This window comes from Octodon degus, unplaced genomic scaffold (genome assembly GCF_000260255.1).
Source record: "Octodon degus isolate 3935 unplaced genomic scaffold, OctDeg1.0 scaffold00043, whole genome shotgun sequence".
Taxonomy (NCBI): domain Eukaryota; kingdom Metazoa; phylum Chordata; class Mammalia; order Rodentia; family Octodontidae; genus Octodon; species Octodon degus.
In genome coordinates, this window is record NW_004524619.1 from 11,988,887 (window position 1) to 12,009,838 (window position 20,952).

General features: G+C 43.9%; 1 protein-coding gene across 9 annotated transcripts in view; it reads right to left on the minus strand.

Annotated features, from left to right (window-relative positions):
* Positions 1-20,952, minus strand: part of CUNH3orf67 (chromosome unknown C3orf67 homolog) — a 334,462-nt gene that overhangs the window by 33,056 nt on the left and 280,454 nt on the right. Inside the window, exon 15 of one of the 9 annotated variants that reach the window (XM_023715802.1) lies at positions 16,587-16,657. The exons of the other annotated variants lie outside the window; for them this stretch is intronic. Coding sequence (XP_023571570.1) covers positions 16,654-16,657 — 4 coding nt within the window. The 3' untranslated portion in view covers positions 16,587-16,653. Of the gene's footprint in view, positions 1-16,586; positions 16,658-20,952 lie in introns of those variants that run through there. 9 annotated transcript variants of the gene reach the window in all.

A 20,952-nucleotide genomic window follows, 5' to 3' on the forward strand; every position in this document is an offset into this window, starting at 1 on the left:
CTGCGGATCACGTTTCACTTTCAAATAGCTTTGACTATAAAACCCTCTTCTTTGTGTTGAGGCAAAACTTGTTTTTCTTTTCCCCTCCCATTGTTTCTACTACCTTTAGCCCGGGGCTACCACAGAACAATTATTTTCTAAAAAATGGAGAGATAGTATTATTATCTTAAGGAAGATAATCATTGTTTCCTTTATTTTGCCACCTCTTACTGAGCGTCTCTCTGCCTCTCCTGTCTCCCTGACCTTCCCAGTCTCCAGGAACCACTACTCCACTTGATTCTCGTAGTAAAGATTCGCTTACACAAATAAATGTGAATGCATAGTATTTGTCTTATGTATGGCTGAATTAAATAATTCCACACAATCCCCTCCAGTTTCATCATGTTCTTACAAATGACAACATTACTCTTTTAGAAGAGAATCTATTTTATTTTGGTACTGGGGATTGAACTCAGGACCTTACACTTACCAGGCAGGTGCTTATGCCACTGAGCTATCTCAGCACCGTTACCCTTTTAAATGGCTGAATAATATTCCATTGTATGTGCATTGCCACATTTTCTCTGTCCATCCATCCTCTGTTGGGTATCTAGATTGACCAACATTTTACTATGATGCTGAGAAGTATGGGGCACAAGTATCTTCCTGGTGTAATGTTTTCACGCCCACCGGATCCGGTAGAATTGCTAGATCATACAGTTCCATTTTAGTTTTTTTGAGGAATCTCTATATTGTTTTCCATATGGGCATGGAAGTTTATATTCCTACCAACAGTGTGTAAAATCTTTCCTTTTCTCCTGTCTCTGCAGTATTTGTTATTTGACATTTTGCTAACTTTTCTGACTGTGGTGAGATGAGATCTCATTGTGGTTTTGATTTGCATTTCTCTGATGGTTGGTGAGACTGAGCATTTTTTCTGTTCGTGACCCTTTGTATGTTTTTTTCTGAAGTGTTTAGTTTTACCTTCTTTTGTAAAAAAATGTACTTAGTACAGGGTCTTATTACAAGATTGGACTTGCGGTGATCCTCCTGTTTTCAGCCTCCCAAGCCCTGGGATCACAGGCGTGCGCCAGCACTCCCAGTCTCATTCACCATCTGAGCATGCCCCGGGAGCGGTGCTGGCACGGCCTGCTGGGATTGAACCCTGCTGCTGTGCCCTGCCCAAGCAGGCACTTTAGTCTGCTGAACTATCTGGATGACCCTTTACTCTATTTTTAACTGGATGTAAATTAAAGATTTAATTGGACATGTTCAGCTTGAGTTCCTTACATATTTTAGATAATAGCTTGCCAGATAGTTAGCAAATATTTTCTCCTACTCTGTAGGTTGTCTCTGAACTGTTATTTTCGTTGTTGTACAGAAGCTTTTTGGTTTAATGTAATTCCATTCTCTATGTATTCCTTTCACTGACTATGTCTTTGAAGTATGTTTTCCTGTTGTAATTTCATAGTTTCAGGTCTTGCATATAGGTCTTTGGTTTATTTTGATTTCTATGTAAGGTAAGGGGAAGGGATCTATTTTCATTCTCTTCCATTTGTATATGCAATTTGGCTGCAGCATTTATCAAAGAGACTTTTTCTTACCTGTATGTTCTTGGGGCTTGTGTCAAAATCAGTTGGCTGCATGAATACAGGATTAACCTGTGGGCTTCCTATTCTGTTGCACTGGCCTGTGAGCCTGTTTTTATGCCAGTACCATGCTGTTTTAGCTACTATAGCTTTGCAGTATGTTGTGAAATCAGGTATTATATCCCCCCTCCCCAGTCCTCCCATGATTGCTTTGGCTATTCTGGGTGTTTTACGGTTCAATGTGAATTCACTGGTATTTTGATGGAAATTGTATTGGATCTATAAATCACGCTGGACAGCATAGTCATTTTAATAACACTGACTCTACTGATCCATGAACCTGGGATATCTTTCCCCCTTTTACTGTCCTCTATAGTGTCTCTCATCTGTGCATAGGTTTCATTGTAGAAATCCTGTACTTTCTTGGTTAACTTAATTCTTCAATATCTTATTTTTTATAGCTATTGTAAATGGGATTTTAAATTTTATTTTTCAGCAAGTTCATTGTTGGTGTATAAAAATGTTACCCTTTTGTATGCTGACTTTGTATCCTGCAACTTTACAAGGTTCTTTTATAAATGGAAACTTATTTATATTTAGGTCTGTCCATGTATACATCGCGTCATCTGCAAACATGGGTGATTTAACGTCTTGCGCTCCACTGTGGATGCCTGTTTTTCTTATTCTTACTTAACTGCTTTTGCTAAGATTTTTAGTACAATATTAGGTGGAAGTCCTTGCGCTGTGGTGTTCTTAGAGAAAATACTTTCAGCTCTTCTGTGGATCAATTTTAATCTCTTGAAGACGGTGGAAGGAGCTAAGGGACTGTCTGTCTACAGCTCTTTCCCTCTTGAAATAGCCATCTCCAACCACACGGCTTTCTGGGAGTTACTGTGTTCCTCCATGAACTTATGAATAGAAGCAGTAGATTGGCCCAGAGGTGGATACCTAACCTAATCTGGATCAATCACTATGTTTCTCTGGAAATTCTCCAACTGGATCTGAGGAGAGACAGCCCGACCATGAAGAAGGAAGCTGGAAGGTCGAAACCAGTTGCCCCGGGTGACCCCATTTTCTTTAATATGGGGGAAATTAGATTGAGAAGAGGACAGGAAAGCTCAAAGTCTGTTTTTTGGGGGAATGAAACCAGTGTAAATACTACTGAATGAATCAGGCAGCCGAGGAGGTGTGGGGTTTTGGCTTAGCACAGGAAGAGTGTGAGGCCTTGGTAGTTTCTCTACGTGAAGATGCGCTAAGAGGGATCCATCACTGAGTCTTAGCCTTCACTCTTGAATATGTTGCCATGTTTTCAAGCCCACTGCCATCGCCCTGTTCTATGCCTTCTTGGTTTTTCTCCAGTGTGGACTTCCTATAGTCCAACCCAGATGAGCTTTTCAAAATTTGCTCTTAAACCCCACACAGCTACCCTGGCTTGAAGCCTCACATGGCCTGGCCTTTAGCATTTCTCCAATAGAGTTTTGTGCTCTGACCTCCATGTTGCTATCCCACTACCCTCAGGCTGCAGAAGGAAAGTCAGATCCTTCATCTCTTCTCTCACAGTGGCCTGCGGTAGTCTCTGTATCCTTTAGCTTTAGTCCAAATTCTACTTTGTACAAGTCTCATGTGAGTCACAGGTCTACCAGTTACCGATCCATCAACATCCCAGCAAGAAATACTTGATGCACTCAAATAGGACAGTGTGAGGAAGATTTCAGAAAGGCTCACTGTGAAGGTGACAGCAAGTATAGGGAAGGTGTCCCAAACCTAAGGACAAGAAGGAGTAATCTGAAGTGAGAAGGCAGAAGGCAGGGAAGGAGGCCTCCCTGAGAGGACCTGGGAGCCTGGGTCACCGTGTGCAGTGAGCCCGAGTCAGCTTCACAGATGGGGTGCTGCGGAACAGCAACCCTGCCTTTCTTCTTCATTCCTCTCTTGTTTCCATGGGCTGAACCCCACCAGAAGCCAGAGGCTACAAGCTCCGCCTGTAGCTCATACTCCCCATCCTCTGGGTAGGCCAGAGCAACAGAGGATGAACCTAGGGCGGCTAGGAGGAGATATTCATTCTATACCTTAGTGACTTCTCAATGGACGTCACAGTGCGTGATTATACACCCGGGTGGGTGACCCCATTGAGGACACTTCCTACCTTCAATGACCTGGAAGGTCCAATAGGGAGACGGGCAAGTTCCTCACACATTTGACTTCAATAAACATTTGTTGAATGAGTGACTACTTGTGGGAAGGCCAGTGCAGTAAGGAAAGGCCTATACATGAGAGCAAAGGGTCGGGCGGGCTCACTGGGGAAGGCATGGAGGAAGTCAGGGAACATGCCGAGAGCAACGGGGAAGCCCAAGAATCTGAAAGGCGGACATCTCTTTTCTCCCCCTTGAGGTGCCCCCAGAGCTGTTTATGATACAGTGGCACCGGGAACAAGGTCTTCTCCGAAGCAGTAGTTGAGACACACGCTGTAGAGACAAGAACTGCATTTTCATCTCCCATCAATACAGCCCTGTTTGGAGACATGTAACAAGCACTTAGACAGATGGCAAGTCATACTCTCTTCCGGCCTCTCTACAATGATTTCTCCTGCCCATGTCTTTTGTCAGAAAATCCATGAAATAGAGAGGAGTCAGCTCCCTCCAAGTGTTCTGTGCTTCAAGAAATCACAAAAAGCATTGCCTTCTTTATCTTCATTTAAATATACTTTACACACTCTCTGCAGAACTGAATATCTTTCTGGCTTGGCAGAATTTCCCCTTGGGCTAAAAAAATATTAATGATATAGCATCTTATAACCATTTTCTAGACAAGGCCCCATTAGATATGGCAGATAATTCAGCTCCGGAGGCACACAGCCAGACAGCAGGCATCAAGCTGAACCACAACACATGAGTGGTAACGTCTTGTCTTCCTTAGACAACATGGACAGAGGCTGACTCTTTTCTTTCCTTCTCCACATTGTTACCAGCACAGTTATTATTATTATTAATTTATTTTTTTGGTATTTTTTTTTAGGGAAGGGTCTACAAGGTGTTCAGGGTCTCACTACTAGATCAGACTCGTAGTGGTCCGCCTGTTTAAAGCCTCCCAAGAGCTGGGATTATGGGTATGTGCCACCACGCCCAGTCTCAATTGCTGTCTCAGCACAACCCAGGGGGATGGGGCTGGCACGGCAGGCCTGGGGATCAAACCCCAGCCCCTGCGCCTGCTTGAAGGCACTTTAATCCACTGAGCTATTTAGCTGACCTTATCACAGCTATTTTATAACATTACATTTAACAAACATCTATGGAGCCACTTTAGTGTTGTAAACTTTATGGTGGAAACAGAGGAGGAAGACACACTTTGCACCCATGAGGTACTCAGTTTATTGGGGAGAGAAAGTTAGACTGCATTTCTAAGAGAGTGGAGTAAATGATACTAGGTAGAGCTGAGCCCAGGGAATCTTGTACCGTTGAGAGAACAGTTTAAATCATGAAAGGCTTCTTGCTAAAGGATAAGGAGGAGGCAGTGGGACAGAGAAATGGCAGAATCTTCTAGAAGGAACAGGAGGTGAGAAAATTTTGGGGTCCTCTTGGGAGCAGTATGAGGTGATGGGGGGTGGTGTGGTACACACTGGGTGAGGAGGCTGTAAGTAAGGTGAAGAAAGCAGGGTGCTGGGTCACTAAGGGGTTCTGGGCCCTGGGGAGCTACAGAAGGAGTTTAAGCTAGAAGACTCTCGGATTCGCATTGTAGAAAGATCCCAAAGATGGATGTGCAGCAGACAGATGATGGGGATTAAGAAAATGTGTGTGAAGTTTAGCTAGGAGCATGCTGCTACATGATAGGCAAGAAATATATTTTAGAGATTAGTACATAGGTGCATGGAAATACACGAGACACAGAACCTCCCTCTTGACAATATCGATTTCCTATTGTGTCAAAATAAGGTTATAATACAAGAAAATCAGAATATGCCACCCTGAATTCTGTTAGCTTGTAATACTGATCATTTTGGGCCGAGGACCAATGAGAAACAGTAATGGAAAAAACAGAGCTAATTTTACTGTTTCTTCCTAAAAGCAGGAGCACTTACTTCCCCTGGAAAAGATGCTCTCCTTGTACTAGAAGAAAACACCTTTATCGCCAGTGATGGAGCTGTAACACTGGGATGAATCTACAAAGTCCTTACTAGCGCAACCCTTATTTTCCATCAGTTTCCCCGTATGTTTCCTAATGACTTTGCCCCAACTTACCGTCTCTAGCTTAAGACCCCTTTTCCTCTGTCTTTCATATCTCTATAGTTTATTTCTCTTTGTTAAAATGATATAGAGAGGCTGAGTAGGAGGATCATGAATTTGAGACAGCCTAGACTATACAGCAAGATACTTTAGAAAAAAGCAAGCATACAAAGCTTCTCAATATAGCCCTTCTTTGGCTCTTTATTTCTTTCCTATAAAGGCCTCCAAGCACACGAAAAAATTAAATTATTTACATCAAGTACAATTTGTATGCTTTTTCCTTATTCATCTTTGCTTAATTGGATTCATAAGCCTCCATCACAGACACAAAGGAGGAAGAAGAGTCCTCCTCCCATTATGCATAGAAGTCTCCTGAGAAGACATCTTGTTTAATCTTTCTTCTAGGGTGAAGATTTCTAGGCAGTCTGTCTAAGGATTTTGTACTCTAATAAAGAATATTTTAATTATTTTGTGAGCCCTATGCATTAAGTTAAATTTTAGTGGTGACTGAGTTTCTACGTGTTCAACACTATTTTGGATATAGAAGGCTAAGACACAAATCTAAGGCATTGTCCTCTGAAGCAAAGAAATATACATATCCTCCAAAATATGGAACAACCCTTAACCTTATATAGGTACAGAGATACAAATTAAAATGATGTCATAACAAGTGTCGGGATTACAGGCACGCACCACCATGCCTGGCTAGTTTTGTTTCTTTCCCCAGTGTGGGGGTAGGGAATATGGAACCCAAGGGACTGAAGCATGCTAGGTTAATGTTATATCACTAAGCTGTATTCTCTGACACTTATTGTCCTAAGTTCTGTGGTCTGGTGACATTCACTAGGAGATGGGGACATGGGACACTACCTACCTCACTGGAAGGAATGTTGGTGATCATTTGGAAATGTCTACTGAAATAACCTTTGACCAAGTAATCCTTTTGCTCAAAACTTACTGTAAACATGTTCTGTACTTGCTCAACCTCAGAAAGATATGGGAATGAAGATGTTTATTATAGCACTACCTGCAGTGACAAGAACTGGAAGCCACCTACATGTCACTCCCAGGGGAATCAGTTGAGTAAATAATGCTGAATCCGAACAATGGACTTCCAGCAACTTGTGAAAAATGTGATCAGGCTAAATGTACAGATTCAGAAAGATGACCAAGACCTGCATAGCAAATTAAGGAGAGTGGCAGGGGAGTCTTCTTTTATGTAGAAAAGACACGTATGTGGACATATGTGGAGAAAGTGAAGAATGTCTAAGAAACTGAAAGCCATGATCCCAGCCGGCAGGAGAAATGTGGGGATGGAGGGTGAGAGGAACGGCACCTATTTTCTACTTTGTACCTTTTTATGCTGGGTGAAGTTATATTTGCACTATAGCTTGCTTATTTATTTATTTACTTACTTATTGGGATAGCATCTTACTCACCATGTAGCCACCAAGGCTGGTCTTGAACTCATGGCAATCCTCCTGCCTCAGCCTCCTGAGTGCCGGGATTACAGGCACGCACCACCATGCCAGGCTAGTTTTGTTTCTTTCCCCAGTGCGGGGGTAGGGAACATGGAACCCAGGGGACCGAAGCATGCTAGGTAATGTTGTACCACTAAGCTATATTCCCAGCCCTGTGCTCTCTCTCCTCTTCTCCTCCACCCCTGGCTTTCTTGAACTAGGACTGAGTCCAGGGCTTCCCCTGCTCTGCATTCTCAGGCCACTTGTCATTTTTTTACTTTGAGATAGAGTCTCTCTAAATTGCCTAGGTTGTGCTCCAACTTGTCATCCTCCTGCCTCAACCTCCCATGTAAATGAGGCTAAGGGCCCTTGCCCCTGGCTGGCACTCTATTTTAATTTTTTTTTTTTTTTAAAGGCACAGTCTCTGTCTTTCAGAAGTTTAATATGGTGAGATCTACGAGAAGATTTTCCTGAAGTACATTTCAAAAATATCAGAACCCAACAGCGTTCAAGGCCCCAGACGCTTCCTAGACACATGCCAGACTGGGCCCTTACCCCACGAGGAGACGAGAACATGGGTGGTGGCTTCCCTCGGGCCCCTTCACCCTATCCAAGCTGATACTACCTGCCATTGTCCCCAGTGGAACACGAGTTCCAGCGACCACAGCAGGGACATTTAGGTCTTCAGGAATGTTGGTGACGTTCTTGGAAATTGTCAGGTTTCCCCGGCATAAACAATAGCTGCTCTACCTCCAGTTAAGAGGAACGGAACAAAAGTGCTCCCCCACTTTTTAAACACATCACCCACAGACCTGGGCTGACCTCTGCAAGGTCAGCTCTGACGGTTCAGCGGGATAACCCGACGCAGGGCAGTTTTGGCATGAAGAGGAAAGAAAGGAGGCGGCTAGAGAAGGTGGCCTGTGGAGGGAGGCTCAGGGGAAATGCGCTCTTCCCGCGGGACGCGTTCCCAGGCCTATGGGAAAACAGCCAGGCGCATCGAGTGCTACGCTTCAGTTTGCCTTTCAGAGGCTTTCCTTCCATCTTACTCCTTTTTCTCATTTTGCTGTTACAGGATAAAAGTTCCTCAGCCTCATGGGACTCTAGGAAGTGACTCACTTCTGCTTTACCTTTCACTGGAGGGGAATCACTTTGGGCTGAAAATTCTGAGGAAGTCAGTTTATCTCCTAAAAACAGGAAAAACTAATCAAGCATTGTCTGATTAATTAGAGACACTTGAAAAAACCGCTATCAAGGCCTACAGCTGTAATCAATTTAATCAACATGCAAAGAGCCAATCTATGCTTTTCTTGATTAACAAAGCTGAATGTTAAATAGAGAAGTGTGACATTGTAGCGTCATTAGCTAAAGCTACAAATTGAGAATTTTCCCTAAATATTCAAAGTTAGGTCAGGATAAAGTGAAAAAAATCTCTCATTCTTCTCCCCCATCCCCTCCCCTCTTGTCAGCTTTTCTTTCTTTCCTCTTCTCTTTTCGGTTCTGAGGTTTGAATTTAAGGCCTTTCCACTGAGTCACGTTCCCAGCCCTTTCTTCATACTTTATTTTGAGAAAGGGTCTCTCTGAGTCGCTTGTACTCCTCAAGTACAAGCTGAGGCTTATACTGTCTCAGCCTCCCAGGGTGCTGGGGTCACAGCGAATCAGGATGACCGGCTCATACTCTATTTTTCCCAGAAGCACCATGGGCATGGACATCTCAGTTCTTCTGGATAGTTCTGCGGGAAAATGGGCTTTGCCTGAGGGGGAGAAGTGAGCAGGGACTTGAGGAAGTGCTGATGAAGACGATGTCAACTGCCCTCTCGCTGCAGTCACAGAGTAGAGTGTCCCGCACAGTTCTGGTGTTAGTGGTTATTATTATTTGAAATGTCAGGCAAACATTCACCGTTAAGCAGCTTTACCTGACTTTTTTTTTTCTTTTTTTGTGGCACCAGGGATTGGACTCGGGACCTTGCACTTGCCAGGCAGGCACTTATGCCACTAGCTAGCTTCCTGGCCCTAACCTGATGTCTTTTAAAGAGCTATAAGACAGCTGCCTGTTATGTGCTTTGTGAGTAAGTCATTAGTGAATCAAGAGCAGAAAAGTGTGATCATTTCTATCTTTAACTAAAGAATAAGTTGTTTAAAATTGGAATACAAAAATAAAATCACCCAAGCTTTTTTTGTGAAATGATGGGACTTAACGGCACAGAAAGAGTAGGCAGGGTATTCTCTTGCTTTTGTAAAGAATAACTACAAGGTATCATTTTCATCACTAAGTGTGTCAGATTATTAGATACTGAATTTACGTACGGATTTCCATTTGCTTTTCAAAGTCTGGTTATATCTTTATGTTCCGAAGTCAAATAAAACAAAGATATGCTAAAAGCGAAGGCCCTGTGAGGTGAATGACAATTTAATTTTCCTCCGGCACTGGCTGGCTGCACAAGGAGATAAGGAACTGGAGAAAGTCGACAGGATACTTAGTCGACTAGATTTCTTTCCCAGCAGTTGCAGGCTGTGTTAATTGCAATGTTTCACTTAATGAAAAATATTTTGATCGAACGCTGATGTGGTGATAAATGGACCTTTACACAGATATGATGGTGAAATGCTGCTGCTAAAACCCTGGGAGGCAAGAATCAGCACTCTTCCGTTGTCCGGGCCATTCTTCCAAGTCCCCAAGTCACTGCTGTCATTGTCACCATTCATAGTGTTACTCCAGCTCCTGTTCTACGTAAAGTGGAGTCCTCATTGAGACAGCTTATGTACTAGTTGTAAGAAAGGGAGAAGGACACAGAAATACTACCAGGAGGCACAAACTGACTAGATCCAACTCAGAATTCCTAGGGATTCTTACTTAAAAGCGCTGATGGCGAAGTGTCACATGCCTCACGGATGTGCAGCTTCACAAGTGATCACAGAGTAAGCTGTGATTCGCGACAGAGGCGCTTCCCTTCCTTCTGCTCTTCTCCCCAAAGGTGACCGTGACATGGGACTACATCCCCGCCAGTACGCTTGCTTTTGAACCTTATGTGCATGGAGCCGGAATGCGCGTTTGTTGGTTCCCTAGCTTTTCTCCTGAATACTACCTCTGCAAAACTCTTCCATGTTTCTGAGTCGTATCTCAGTCCTCCCTTTTGCTGATGAGAGTTAGCAGGTCGTCTCCAGGTTGGGGCTGTCATGGGTGTGTTTATGTGGGCAGGAGACCCCTTTTCCTCTTTCTACTCGAGTGAGTGCAAGGACTAGGGGTCTGTGAACCAACTGGCAAGAGACAGAATAAGAGGAGCAAGGACCGAGTTTATTTACAGTGTATGTGGGCGCTGCTCAGCAGCACCTCACGGACCAGCCCGACTTGAAGGCCACTTACCAAAGGGACGCACCCGTGAAATTCAGCAAGGTTCTCTTAGGTTTTCTGAAGATAAAAGGAAGGGCTTTGTGTGTCTGAGGAAGCTGAGTTGATAGGAAACTTGCTCACAGAGGGGAAAATGGCAGCTCTACGTTAGGGAGGTTCTGTTTTAGTCAGGTAAGAGAGTTAACGTAAGATTTTGTTCTGCATTTTCCATAGTTCAAATGCTTTCAATTTAAAATAAACTTCAGACAAGTTCTTGGGGCTGGAGTGAGTTTTCCGATTATATACGATTTTGGTTATCCATCTAGGAGGTAATTGTTGGATTTTTTTTTTTTTTTTTTTTGGATGTGGTATATTTAGGCTGTATAGATGCCTTCTATATGGTTTTCCAAAGGAGTTCTATCAGTTTATATCCCTTATGTTTCCATTGCTCCATATCCTCACCAAAATTGGCTTTTTGATGTTGTGGGTATAGTTCAATCACAGTATAATTTTAATTTGCTTTTCTCTGATATTTAAGGGGTTTATGTGTATTCCTGACCATTTAAATATTTTATGAAATATCTATTCCAGTGTCTTGGCCATTTTTTTCCCTTTTAAGTTACCTCATTTTTCTTACTGAGATTTGGGTACTTATATATCCAGGACAGGCCCTCTTTGTGTGGTCAGTATCTCCTTTACTGTTACTTGACTTTTTACCCTCTTAAGTGGTATCTTTTAATAAGTTCTAGTTTTAATATAGCCCAATTTACCCATAGTTTCCTTTATGGTTTGTGAAATTTGAAAGAAATAATTTCCTACCCAAGGTCCTGAATCTACTCTTCAACATTATTTTCTAGAATCTCATTGTCCCATCGTACAGTCATGATAGGAAGTAGACACTGGATTTTTAAAAATGTATGAATAAAACTTGAAGGATGGCTCTTCTTTCATGTGAGCCTATGAAGTATCTGTCACAAACTGACACTAGACGTTTGAATGTGTTACAATGAAAAGCATTTTTTTAATCTGTGAGTACCTGAATGTGGCCCCTAATGCTTACACTCTTGCGGTAAGGGGGGCTCATGTCCACAAGCCCGCTCAATTCCCCAGTCACCCCCTCTCCCTCCCTCCCCCCTTCCCTCCTGCTCCTCCCCACCCTGATCCCTCTGCCTCTTTGGAGTGGTTCGTGTGAGCTGCACAAAAGGCTCACGCTCCTCGTGGGAGTGGTCTGGGCTCCTGACACACCCGGCTCCTTTCCTTTCACTGACCCCTGGGCCACCCCCTGCTTGTCACTTGGTCTCCTCCCTTTCTTACAAGGATCACTCTCCCTGCTTTCTACTATCAATATTTCACTTTGCTCTTTATTTTTACTCTTTTCCAAATAAGAGAAACGATGTGGTATTTAAGCTGCATGACTGATTTATTTCCTTTAGCGCCACCGTCTCAAGGTGCACCCGCTTTCCCCAAACGACTCAAGTCCATCTTTCCTCATGGCAGAACGGTCCTCAGTGGTGTGTGAGTACCACACTTGCTTTATCCCTTTATCTGTAGGTGGGCCACTTCCAAGATTTAGCTGATCTCAATTTCGCTGCTGCAAATATGGGGTTTGCACATACCTCTGTACCAGGATGCCTCTCTTTCAGGAAGATATTAGAAGAACAGCTGGTCAAATAGAATTTCTAGATTTAGCACTTTTGGACTCTCCTCACTGATTTCCACAGTGGTTGTTATGAGGTTTGACTTGACAGGACTTTCCCAATAGCCAACCTGTCCGCCAGCAGAGGCATTTGCTCTCAGCACCAGTGCCCTCGGCAAGCACAGGGCAGCAGAAAGAGAGAAGATGGAACATGGGCTACATCTGCAGACACCCACCCATTCTCCTGGACGCCTCCGGGGTGGTGCCGCTTTTGGCATGGAACACCCAGAGAACTCTGACCACTAATGCTTCCTAAGGCCTTCCTGCCTAAAGGCCCCTGCCTGCTTTCAAGCCCTATACAGAAGCCTGCTTCTCTTTGCTCCCTACAGATGGCCAATACAGTTCGTGCCGCGTCACCTGTACACAGGACTGGGGCTCTCGGCTGGTCTCTGCCTCGCGCTGCCCCTGCAGCTGTACTTGTCCACACCCCACCAACAGCACAGGCGGCTCTCCTTGTCCCTGCCGCCTCGCTGGCGCGCAGTATTATCTGACTTCCTGGTGAAGGCCATTCTTGCTGGGATAGGATGGAATGCCAGAGGCTTTTACTTTGCATTTCTCTGAAGGCTAGCAATGCTGAGCATTTCTTCGTGTATTTATCAGGCATGTGTGTCTTTTCTGTGGAGGGTCTATTCCTTTCCCTCGGCCAGTTTTTGATTGGGTCTTTTATTTGAGGGGGGTCTAATTTGCTGAGTTCTTTCTGTATTCTAGATATGAATCCTCTGAAGAATCACTGGCATGTAGCTTATCTTCTTACTTTGTTGGCTGTCTCTTTTGCTGTGCAGAAGTTTTTAATTTAATATGAACCTATCTGTTAATTCTCGGAATAATTTCCTATGTAACTAGGCCTCTGTTTAGAAAGTCCTTGCCTATGCGTGTGACTTCATGAATTTTACCTACGCAGCATGCTAATTCATTTTGGCTAGCAGAGTTTGCCCAGCAGAGGGAGGATAACTCAGATTAGGAGACACCAGCCAGACCATCCGTCCAGGATGAGGAGTGTCAGGTAGGGCCATAAATGGACTAATAACCCAGCTGATTAAATTAATGGCAGAAATTCTACCTCAGAGAACACAAGCAGCCTACAAACCACACGCTAATGCTGACTGATAGTACTGGAGTATATCACTGAGAATTTTAAATCTGCATCAGTGCTGGCTGGGCAAGAGGACAGGGAGACGCCAGCAATGTCTGTGAACATGGGTCACGCTGCAGAAAGAGTAGTGACTACATTCTTGGGTATCAAATGTATGATGTCACTGAGCTGTATGTAAATTAAAATATTTCAGATGTACCTAATCATTTTAAGTGGCTATGAATCAATATGAACAGGGGAGGTGGTCTTTAATGCACAGGCAACGAGCTCTGTTCCTGTGGGCACAGGGAACGTGCTTTTCAGATCTGTGGAAGACATGGGTCTGAGGGATACAATAGGGTGGCTGAGGCACCTGTCACCCAATGTGCTTGACAGTCAAGAGACATGGCTCAAATACCAATATGCAGTGGCCAGGATTTAGCAAGGTCCTTAGGCAAAGTCCTGGCAGAAAACACCATGGTGAACAAAACCAGGATTACTGCCCTTTTATACTGAGGAATGTGGGACGAACATTAAAGGGACAAACGCACAAGGCTATACAAATGCTATGAAGTTCAATGGTGCCGTAAGAGGACATGAATGTAAAGATTCCCTAGAGGAGGTGATACCTGGGAGAAAATCTACTAAATGAACAGCTTTTAACAAAGCAAGGTGGAGGTAAGGTGTGTGGGTGGAAAGAGCATTCTGAGACGAAGGAATAAATGGTGAAATCCCTGAAGCATGCAGGTTTGAGTAAAAGAAGAGAGATCAGTGTGACTAACATACAAAAATATCCAAGGAAAAATGGCACAAAGGAAGGCTAGACCAGTACACATGGGCCAGGGCACTTGATTCCTCAGACCACTGAGAGCTTTCGGCCTTATCCTGTGAGCAGTGGGACTCCATCAGGGTTTACTACTGCAGTGCCAGGGTCTGATCTGTATGCAGAGGGCGTGTGGCTACAGGGATGAAAGGCACACGGGTGCCTGAGAAGCGCATGTACAGCTATGGTCATGCTCCAGGAGCAAGACACATGGGAGCTTTGGGTGACCACAAGTCAAAGCCAGCCCCTAGGAAGGCACGAGAACTACAAGGACGGTGTGACCCCAGCTACATTAATGTCCAGTCAGCGGTCTACCTGTAGGCCGAACTCTTTGGATCACATTTAGGTTTAGTTTAGAAAACCCAATTTGATAAACTCACAAGTGTTCAAAGGAAAGTGATTGGGACCACACCCGGAGCATGACGGCCACATGGACCTGGAGCTAGAATGAGAAAACGTGAGACCAGAGGAGAAAATGCAACAACTCAGAGGTGTCACTACATTTTCAAGGGGAGCCATGAGAAAGAGTAATGGCTCAGCCCATTCTGAAAAGGGACGTGGGGCCCGGGCCAGCTGCACAGCAAGGCGGCCTGCGGTGGCGTTGGGTTGTAAGGGCGGCGTGTGTCTAAGCTGTATGGAGCCTGCTTCCCCAGCAAAGGCAGGCAGTGCTTGAGGGGACTAGACTGGGCCAGGGCATCTCTGCAGCCTCTTCAAATTTCCTGAGGTTCTTGGATTGACTTAAAGTATGATTTTTTTTTTGGGGGGGGGGGAGAACTTATTTCTAGCATTTTTATTCACATCCCGACCACCATCACTTTACAAAAATAGCTATGTAGTGGCCCGTGCAACACTGCACGTGTTCTCACTTGGCACTTCAGGGGCACTGTGAGGTAGGTAGGCAGCAAGGTGCAACTCTACCTTCAGATAAAGAAACTGAGGCTTGGAGAGGTTACATAGCTATCAGAACATGGCCCTGCTATTATTTGTCCCATAGACAGGGCTTTTAATTAGTGGAATATACCACATAAGCCACGTAGTTTACTATATTCCAGTGAACTGCACACTGAGCTCAAGATTTAAACCAATTTCTAAGTTTCAAACATGCAAGTGTGTGAAACACTGTATTTCAACTGGCAAAACATATTTGGTTCATAACTAGTATGTGTTAGATTAAGAATAGGTCATACATGGTAAAAAAAAAATACCCAACACCAACAGGTTTATTTTTTGCTCATGTCAAATGCCCATAGCAAATCACAGAAGGGGACTCAGTTTATGACAGTCATTCAGTTAGCAGGTGGACAGAACCATCGCCAGCTTGAATGTTTCTAGTCAAAGGAAAAGAGAATCAGGGAGGCTTCATAGCTGCAATTAAATGTCCCTGTGAAGTAATAACCTAAGCCTTTTTGCTCTTAATTTGTTGGTTAGAACAGTGGTGGCGAACCTGTGGCATGTGCGGCACAGCAAGCTGTTGGTATCACTGAAAGCTCTAAAATGTTCACCACTGAATTGCAATAGTGGGTTAGCTGGCTCCATCCCAAAGAAGGATGTATGTACTTAAAACCTGGAGAACTGGGACTGTTTGGCAACTGTGCTAATAACTTTATAGACAATGAATGTTGAAGGAAGTTAGAAAACATGCAGACAGACTTTGCTGTACACATCTCAGAGTTTTTACCAGAAAGAGCAAAGACTACGTCTTACATTAGCTTGCTACCTTCTGCCTTGGTGGAGTGTTACTGTGAGAAGACAGGAACTACGACATACGCTGCACTCCGGGAAGTCTTCACTGTCTGCAGCCCACTTTGAAGCATAACAGTGCCCAGGGCTCCCTTAGACAGGCCTTCACACTGGTGCATGCCAATGTTCATGGAAAGTAACTTCCACTCCCTCAACAAGTTTCTTTTCTCTCTCTTTCTCTCTCTCTTTTTAAAAATTTATGTATTTGGTAAAGGTCCTTGCTATGTAGCTTAGACTCGTAGTGATCCTCCTGTTTCAGCCTCCCTTATGCTGGGATTACAGGCGTGAGCCATCAAGCCCAGTTTCAGTGGCCGGCACGGTGCGCCTGGGGTTCACGGGCTGGCACAGCATGTTGTACCGGGGATCAAACTCAAGACCTTGTGCTTGCCAGGCAGGCGCTCAGGCTGCCGAGCTATCTCCCTAGCCCTAACGAGTTTCACTGTACCTGATCATTACAGGCATCATTGGTGAACTGCTATTACTGGTGAGGAACTATTGTGAAATAGCCCAATGTTAGGCTTTGAATAGTAAGATGTTCCAACCAAAAGTAAATACATCAAAGGAATTTCATTCTGAAAATCACTGCAATGCAATTATGTCATTCACATCTTAAATTTATTTATATCAAATATTTCATAAGTTTTTGTTTTCTGATAAATACTTGTAATAATATAAAACAAAACATCATCACATTCCTCTTATTTCTTCTATAACTCCGAGCACTCAGTCACAAGCTGACGCACTTTCATGCTCTACCTGTGGGGAAATACAGCAGGCGTATTCGTAAGTACTGCATAACCTCAACTACAGAATTAAAACCTGACAATGAAAACAAATCAGTAGTTATTTCCAAAGTATTTAACTGAACATGGTTCAGTGGCAAGATGGTAAAGAGGACAGTCTCATGTTGTAACTGAAATGCCCAAAGAAAAAGTGCATCTGGCATTAGTAGGATTTCAACATAATGAAAATTTATATTACCAGCGCCAGTTCAGGGAAGGCATAATTTTAAAAGCCAATGATACTTCCTTTAGGGGGTTGCTACGGTGTATTTGATTGTACTTTTTCTAATTTGAAAGCTACCTATTTTAATAGAGAATAGCCCAAAATGTTTTTAAGGTCAAACTGGAAATATGTTGATGATTTAAAAATGCAGGCCAAGTGCTTAGTTATATCACACTATGAGATGTTATTATAGTTTAAAATGTCATTAAACCAGCACAAACCCGCACTTATCATTTCCTGCACATTTTTCACACCGAGCTGCCTTCTGACTATGAGTAATCTGTTAATCTGCTCTTTGCCTTGCAATCTGTCAAAGTGACAGGTTCATTCCTTCCCTAATACATAAGATCTTCATTTGCTGTATGCCTTGTTGCAACTTCTGTTTTGCCAGCACTGAAATTTATAAATTCACAGGCTAATTTAGAGAATGTGGCATGGTAGTTGTCCATGTTTATTTTCCACTTGTTCCATTATTCCAGCAGGAGAAAACAAAAGCTTTCTGGGCTCCCAACGTAAATTAATAGTATTTCTAGAAGGAAGGCCATTGTGCGCGTCAGCAAGAACTTTGCTAAAAAGGTTGGAGGCGGGTAAATGGCAGAAAGCCAGGCAAGCAGACCCTGCGCCTAGCCCACACGGATCATGATGGATTTCCCCAAGGCTAGTGGCCCGTGAATAGCTTCTGAGCCCGGGATCAGCCTTTACTCAGTGTAAAGAAGGAGACTATTCATTTAGTATTTTAGGATAAACTGCATCCACAGAAGATGAGGCTTCATTAGCATAAATTTGCTGCTTAATTGAAAGCAATACTGTGATGTTATTTAAACTGAGATTTGCATTTTGTCACTGTGTCCAATGGCCTCAGGCCAAGCCAGAAGCTAGACTTCTAGTTCCCGGCTATTTGGACAATACAAATAGCTCTACTGCTTAAACACTGTTAATCTGATAGAAAATATTGTGTTTTTCCTTGCTTTGATTAGTTCTGGAAAAAAGTGAATTAAGGAATGGAAAAATATAAAAGTATGTAAAATTCTATCTTGCTTTTATTTTAAATAAGATATAATGAAGTACGTCATCTACATATCCCCAGTGATAGGCTCCACCTATCACTGATCCAAGGGCCCATGCAATTATTTAAAGGACCTGCTGTTGACCTCTGAAGCCACAACAAGGATGGTGGCCAATGGCAAATATTGAGAAATATTTACTAACCAGATTGTTTCAAAGTACACATATTGATTTTCTCCTGATACACTCAACATCCAACACCACTGTCCTGTCCTAAGCATGGCACTGAACCTGAGTTGTCCTGGTACTGTAAATGGCAAGGGAGTAAAAGCCTTTCTACAATGGACAAGAACCAGCCGAGAGAACAATAGTGCTAGTGTTGGTTCAATCAAATATGCTGAAAGTTGTTTGACTTTCCACTCTGAGCTATTTTAAACAGGCTGAATATTTGAATTATACAGCATTTCCTGTACTGAGTGGGCTTTTATGTGGTAATGAACAGTGTAATATGAAGCTATAAACTCTAATAATATACTGTTAGAGCAAAAAATCATGTTTTAACTATAATCAATTTCAAAACAGAATGCTTTTCATCAACACAAGAAAAAAATACAGGAAAGCAGTAACCAACTGTCAACAGAAGCAGGGCCCAGGGGTAGGCACAGGCTGAAAGAGGCTGCCACCTCCTGTGCTCCAGGCTGGTTCCACTCTCTGTTCCTGTTCGCTCCCTCCCTCCCTCCAAATGCCCCTGTGATCTAACAGAGGGGCTGGCCCCTGCTGGAGGGCCACCACCCAGCAGGATGTGTTCCAGCCACGTTAGGGCCTTCAGGTATACTGAGCACTGCCGGAGGTCAGCGCTGTGATGTATTTTGGATAGCTAGTGCTGTAGGCGTTCCTTGTTTAAACAGCAGAGAGGCCTTTCGGCACTGGATCACAAAGTACATGAGGAGAAAGGGAGACCAGAGCTGCAGCAGGCAGTGGCCACCGGACAGTAATTCTGCTCTCCCCGTTCTGAGGCCCACTCTCGTTTTCCTGGACTTGGGCCTGCATTTCCTCCTGCATGGCCCCTGGGCCACCTCAGCAGAGTGCAGGCGAATGTTATAATCTAGAATCAGAACTTATACTATTTAAAGATTCTCAGTATCTGTCTTGGTTACTTTTCTCTTGTTGCTGGGACAAAATACCCGACACCCAATATTAAGGAAGGAAAGGTTTATTCAGCTTGCAGTTAGTGGCGATTACTCAGCTGGCTCCATGGCAGAATGGCATATGGCAGAGGGCAGCAGTTCATGGTGGTGGCAAACAGCAAAACAGCAAGAGCCAAGTGGGGAGCAGTGGCTACAGCACCCAGCAAGCCTCTCTCCCCTCCTTATATTGCATCCAGGCTATCCACCCCAGGCTGGGTCAGCACGCACACCCATAATACCAGCATTGGCCATGAATTAATCACAAACTCTAGAAGCCACCCCAATGACTACATGAGGCTTTGGGGGGACAACTAGACTCAAACCATAGCAATACTCTAGAAAGGGAAGCAGAATATTTTACCAAATGCTGAAACTGTAAAATGCTGGTTAGAGAGTAATGGCTCTGCTAATTGTCTTCTTTCACTGGCCAGGGCCCAAGGTGATCTGAGTTTGCCACCTTGGAGGACAGAAGTGGTGAAGGAGGCTTGAGGAAACCTGGTGAAGTATGGGGTCCCACAGCTCAAGAGAGCGCTGGGCACATGGAGGCCTGGCACTACAGCTGAGGGCAACAGAGATAGGGTCAGCTGGCACTCAGGCAGGCAGGTTGTGGAGGAGCAGGCGGAAACTGAGCTGAAGCCATCCCGAGCAGGCAGGAAGTGCAGGGCACCAGGTCCACTGCTGCGAGGGCTGGTCAGGCCCCGTGCCTGGGAAATCAGCAGGTGCACAATCCGAACACGCCCACTTGGGTAGAGGGATGGATCAGAACCAGGACTGAGAGTCAACTGAGCAGGCCAACAAGTGCCAAGGAGAAAGGAGGAAGACATGCTGGTGCAGGCGGCCCCCCACCACCCGAGTGTCTGTGTGGTGCCACTGGTGAGCTGCTGGGCCTCGTTGCCCAGTGGGAACGGTGCCCCTTAGAGTTGTGCTGGGCATGGTCCTGGGTGAAGACTGGTGAGAAGAGGTGAAAACTTGGGTGATTCTGGAAGAATCTGACTTGCTACTAGCAGGCCTACAACTGAAGCTTTCTCTGGGCAATGATTACTGAGGCCAGAAAAGACATTTTGAACCCTGGCCTCTGCTACGGACGGGGGAGAAGAGGAGTCCAGGTGTTCTAAAAGTCTGTTTTAGTGGTGGAACAGCAGAATCAGGAAGAATTATAATATATAATATATAATAATATACACTACAGCCTACACATGACATACATGTGTAATGTATTTCACACACATATATCACGTAGACATATACTCTTCTATTTGCTATCTAGAACCTGTTGGCCTCGTAGGGTTAAGCACACCTTCAGTAGTGGCAACCTGGGCAGACTGTGAGCAACTGGCCCCGTGACTCCACACAAAGGGCCCAAAAGGGTCAGTACAGATGAGCAATTTGCAAGAACATGGGGAGAACCTACTAGCTCAGTGTAAGAAAACTGTATTGAGACTGGGAGTGGTAATGCATGCCTATAATCCTAGCGCTTGGGAGGCTGAAAACAGGAGGATCACTATGAGTCTGAGCTGTGTAGTGAGACCCGGGAGACCCTGTACTAAATACATTTTTAAAAAGTCAATTTTAGCAAAGAGAATTGAAGTTTTATATGGTCTGCAAAAACTCTAAAAGAAGCACAATTGAAAAAATATTACAAATGTCCATTACAGATAAAATGATTTTATATTTTAACAAAGAAATTAATGCTAAATTCACTCTGAATTAGTCATATTTGTTAAGGTCTAGATTTTTTTTTTAATTTTTGAATGTTTGTTTAAGTATTAGAATATATTGCACCTGGTTAATAACATATCGTTGACAAACATATTGAAAAAATATACAACAAAAATACAATTTTAGATTTCTGCC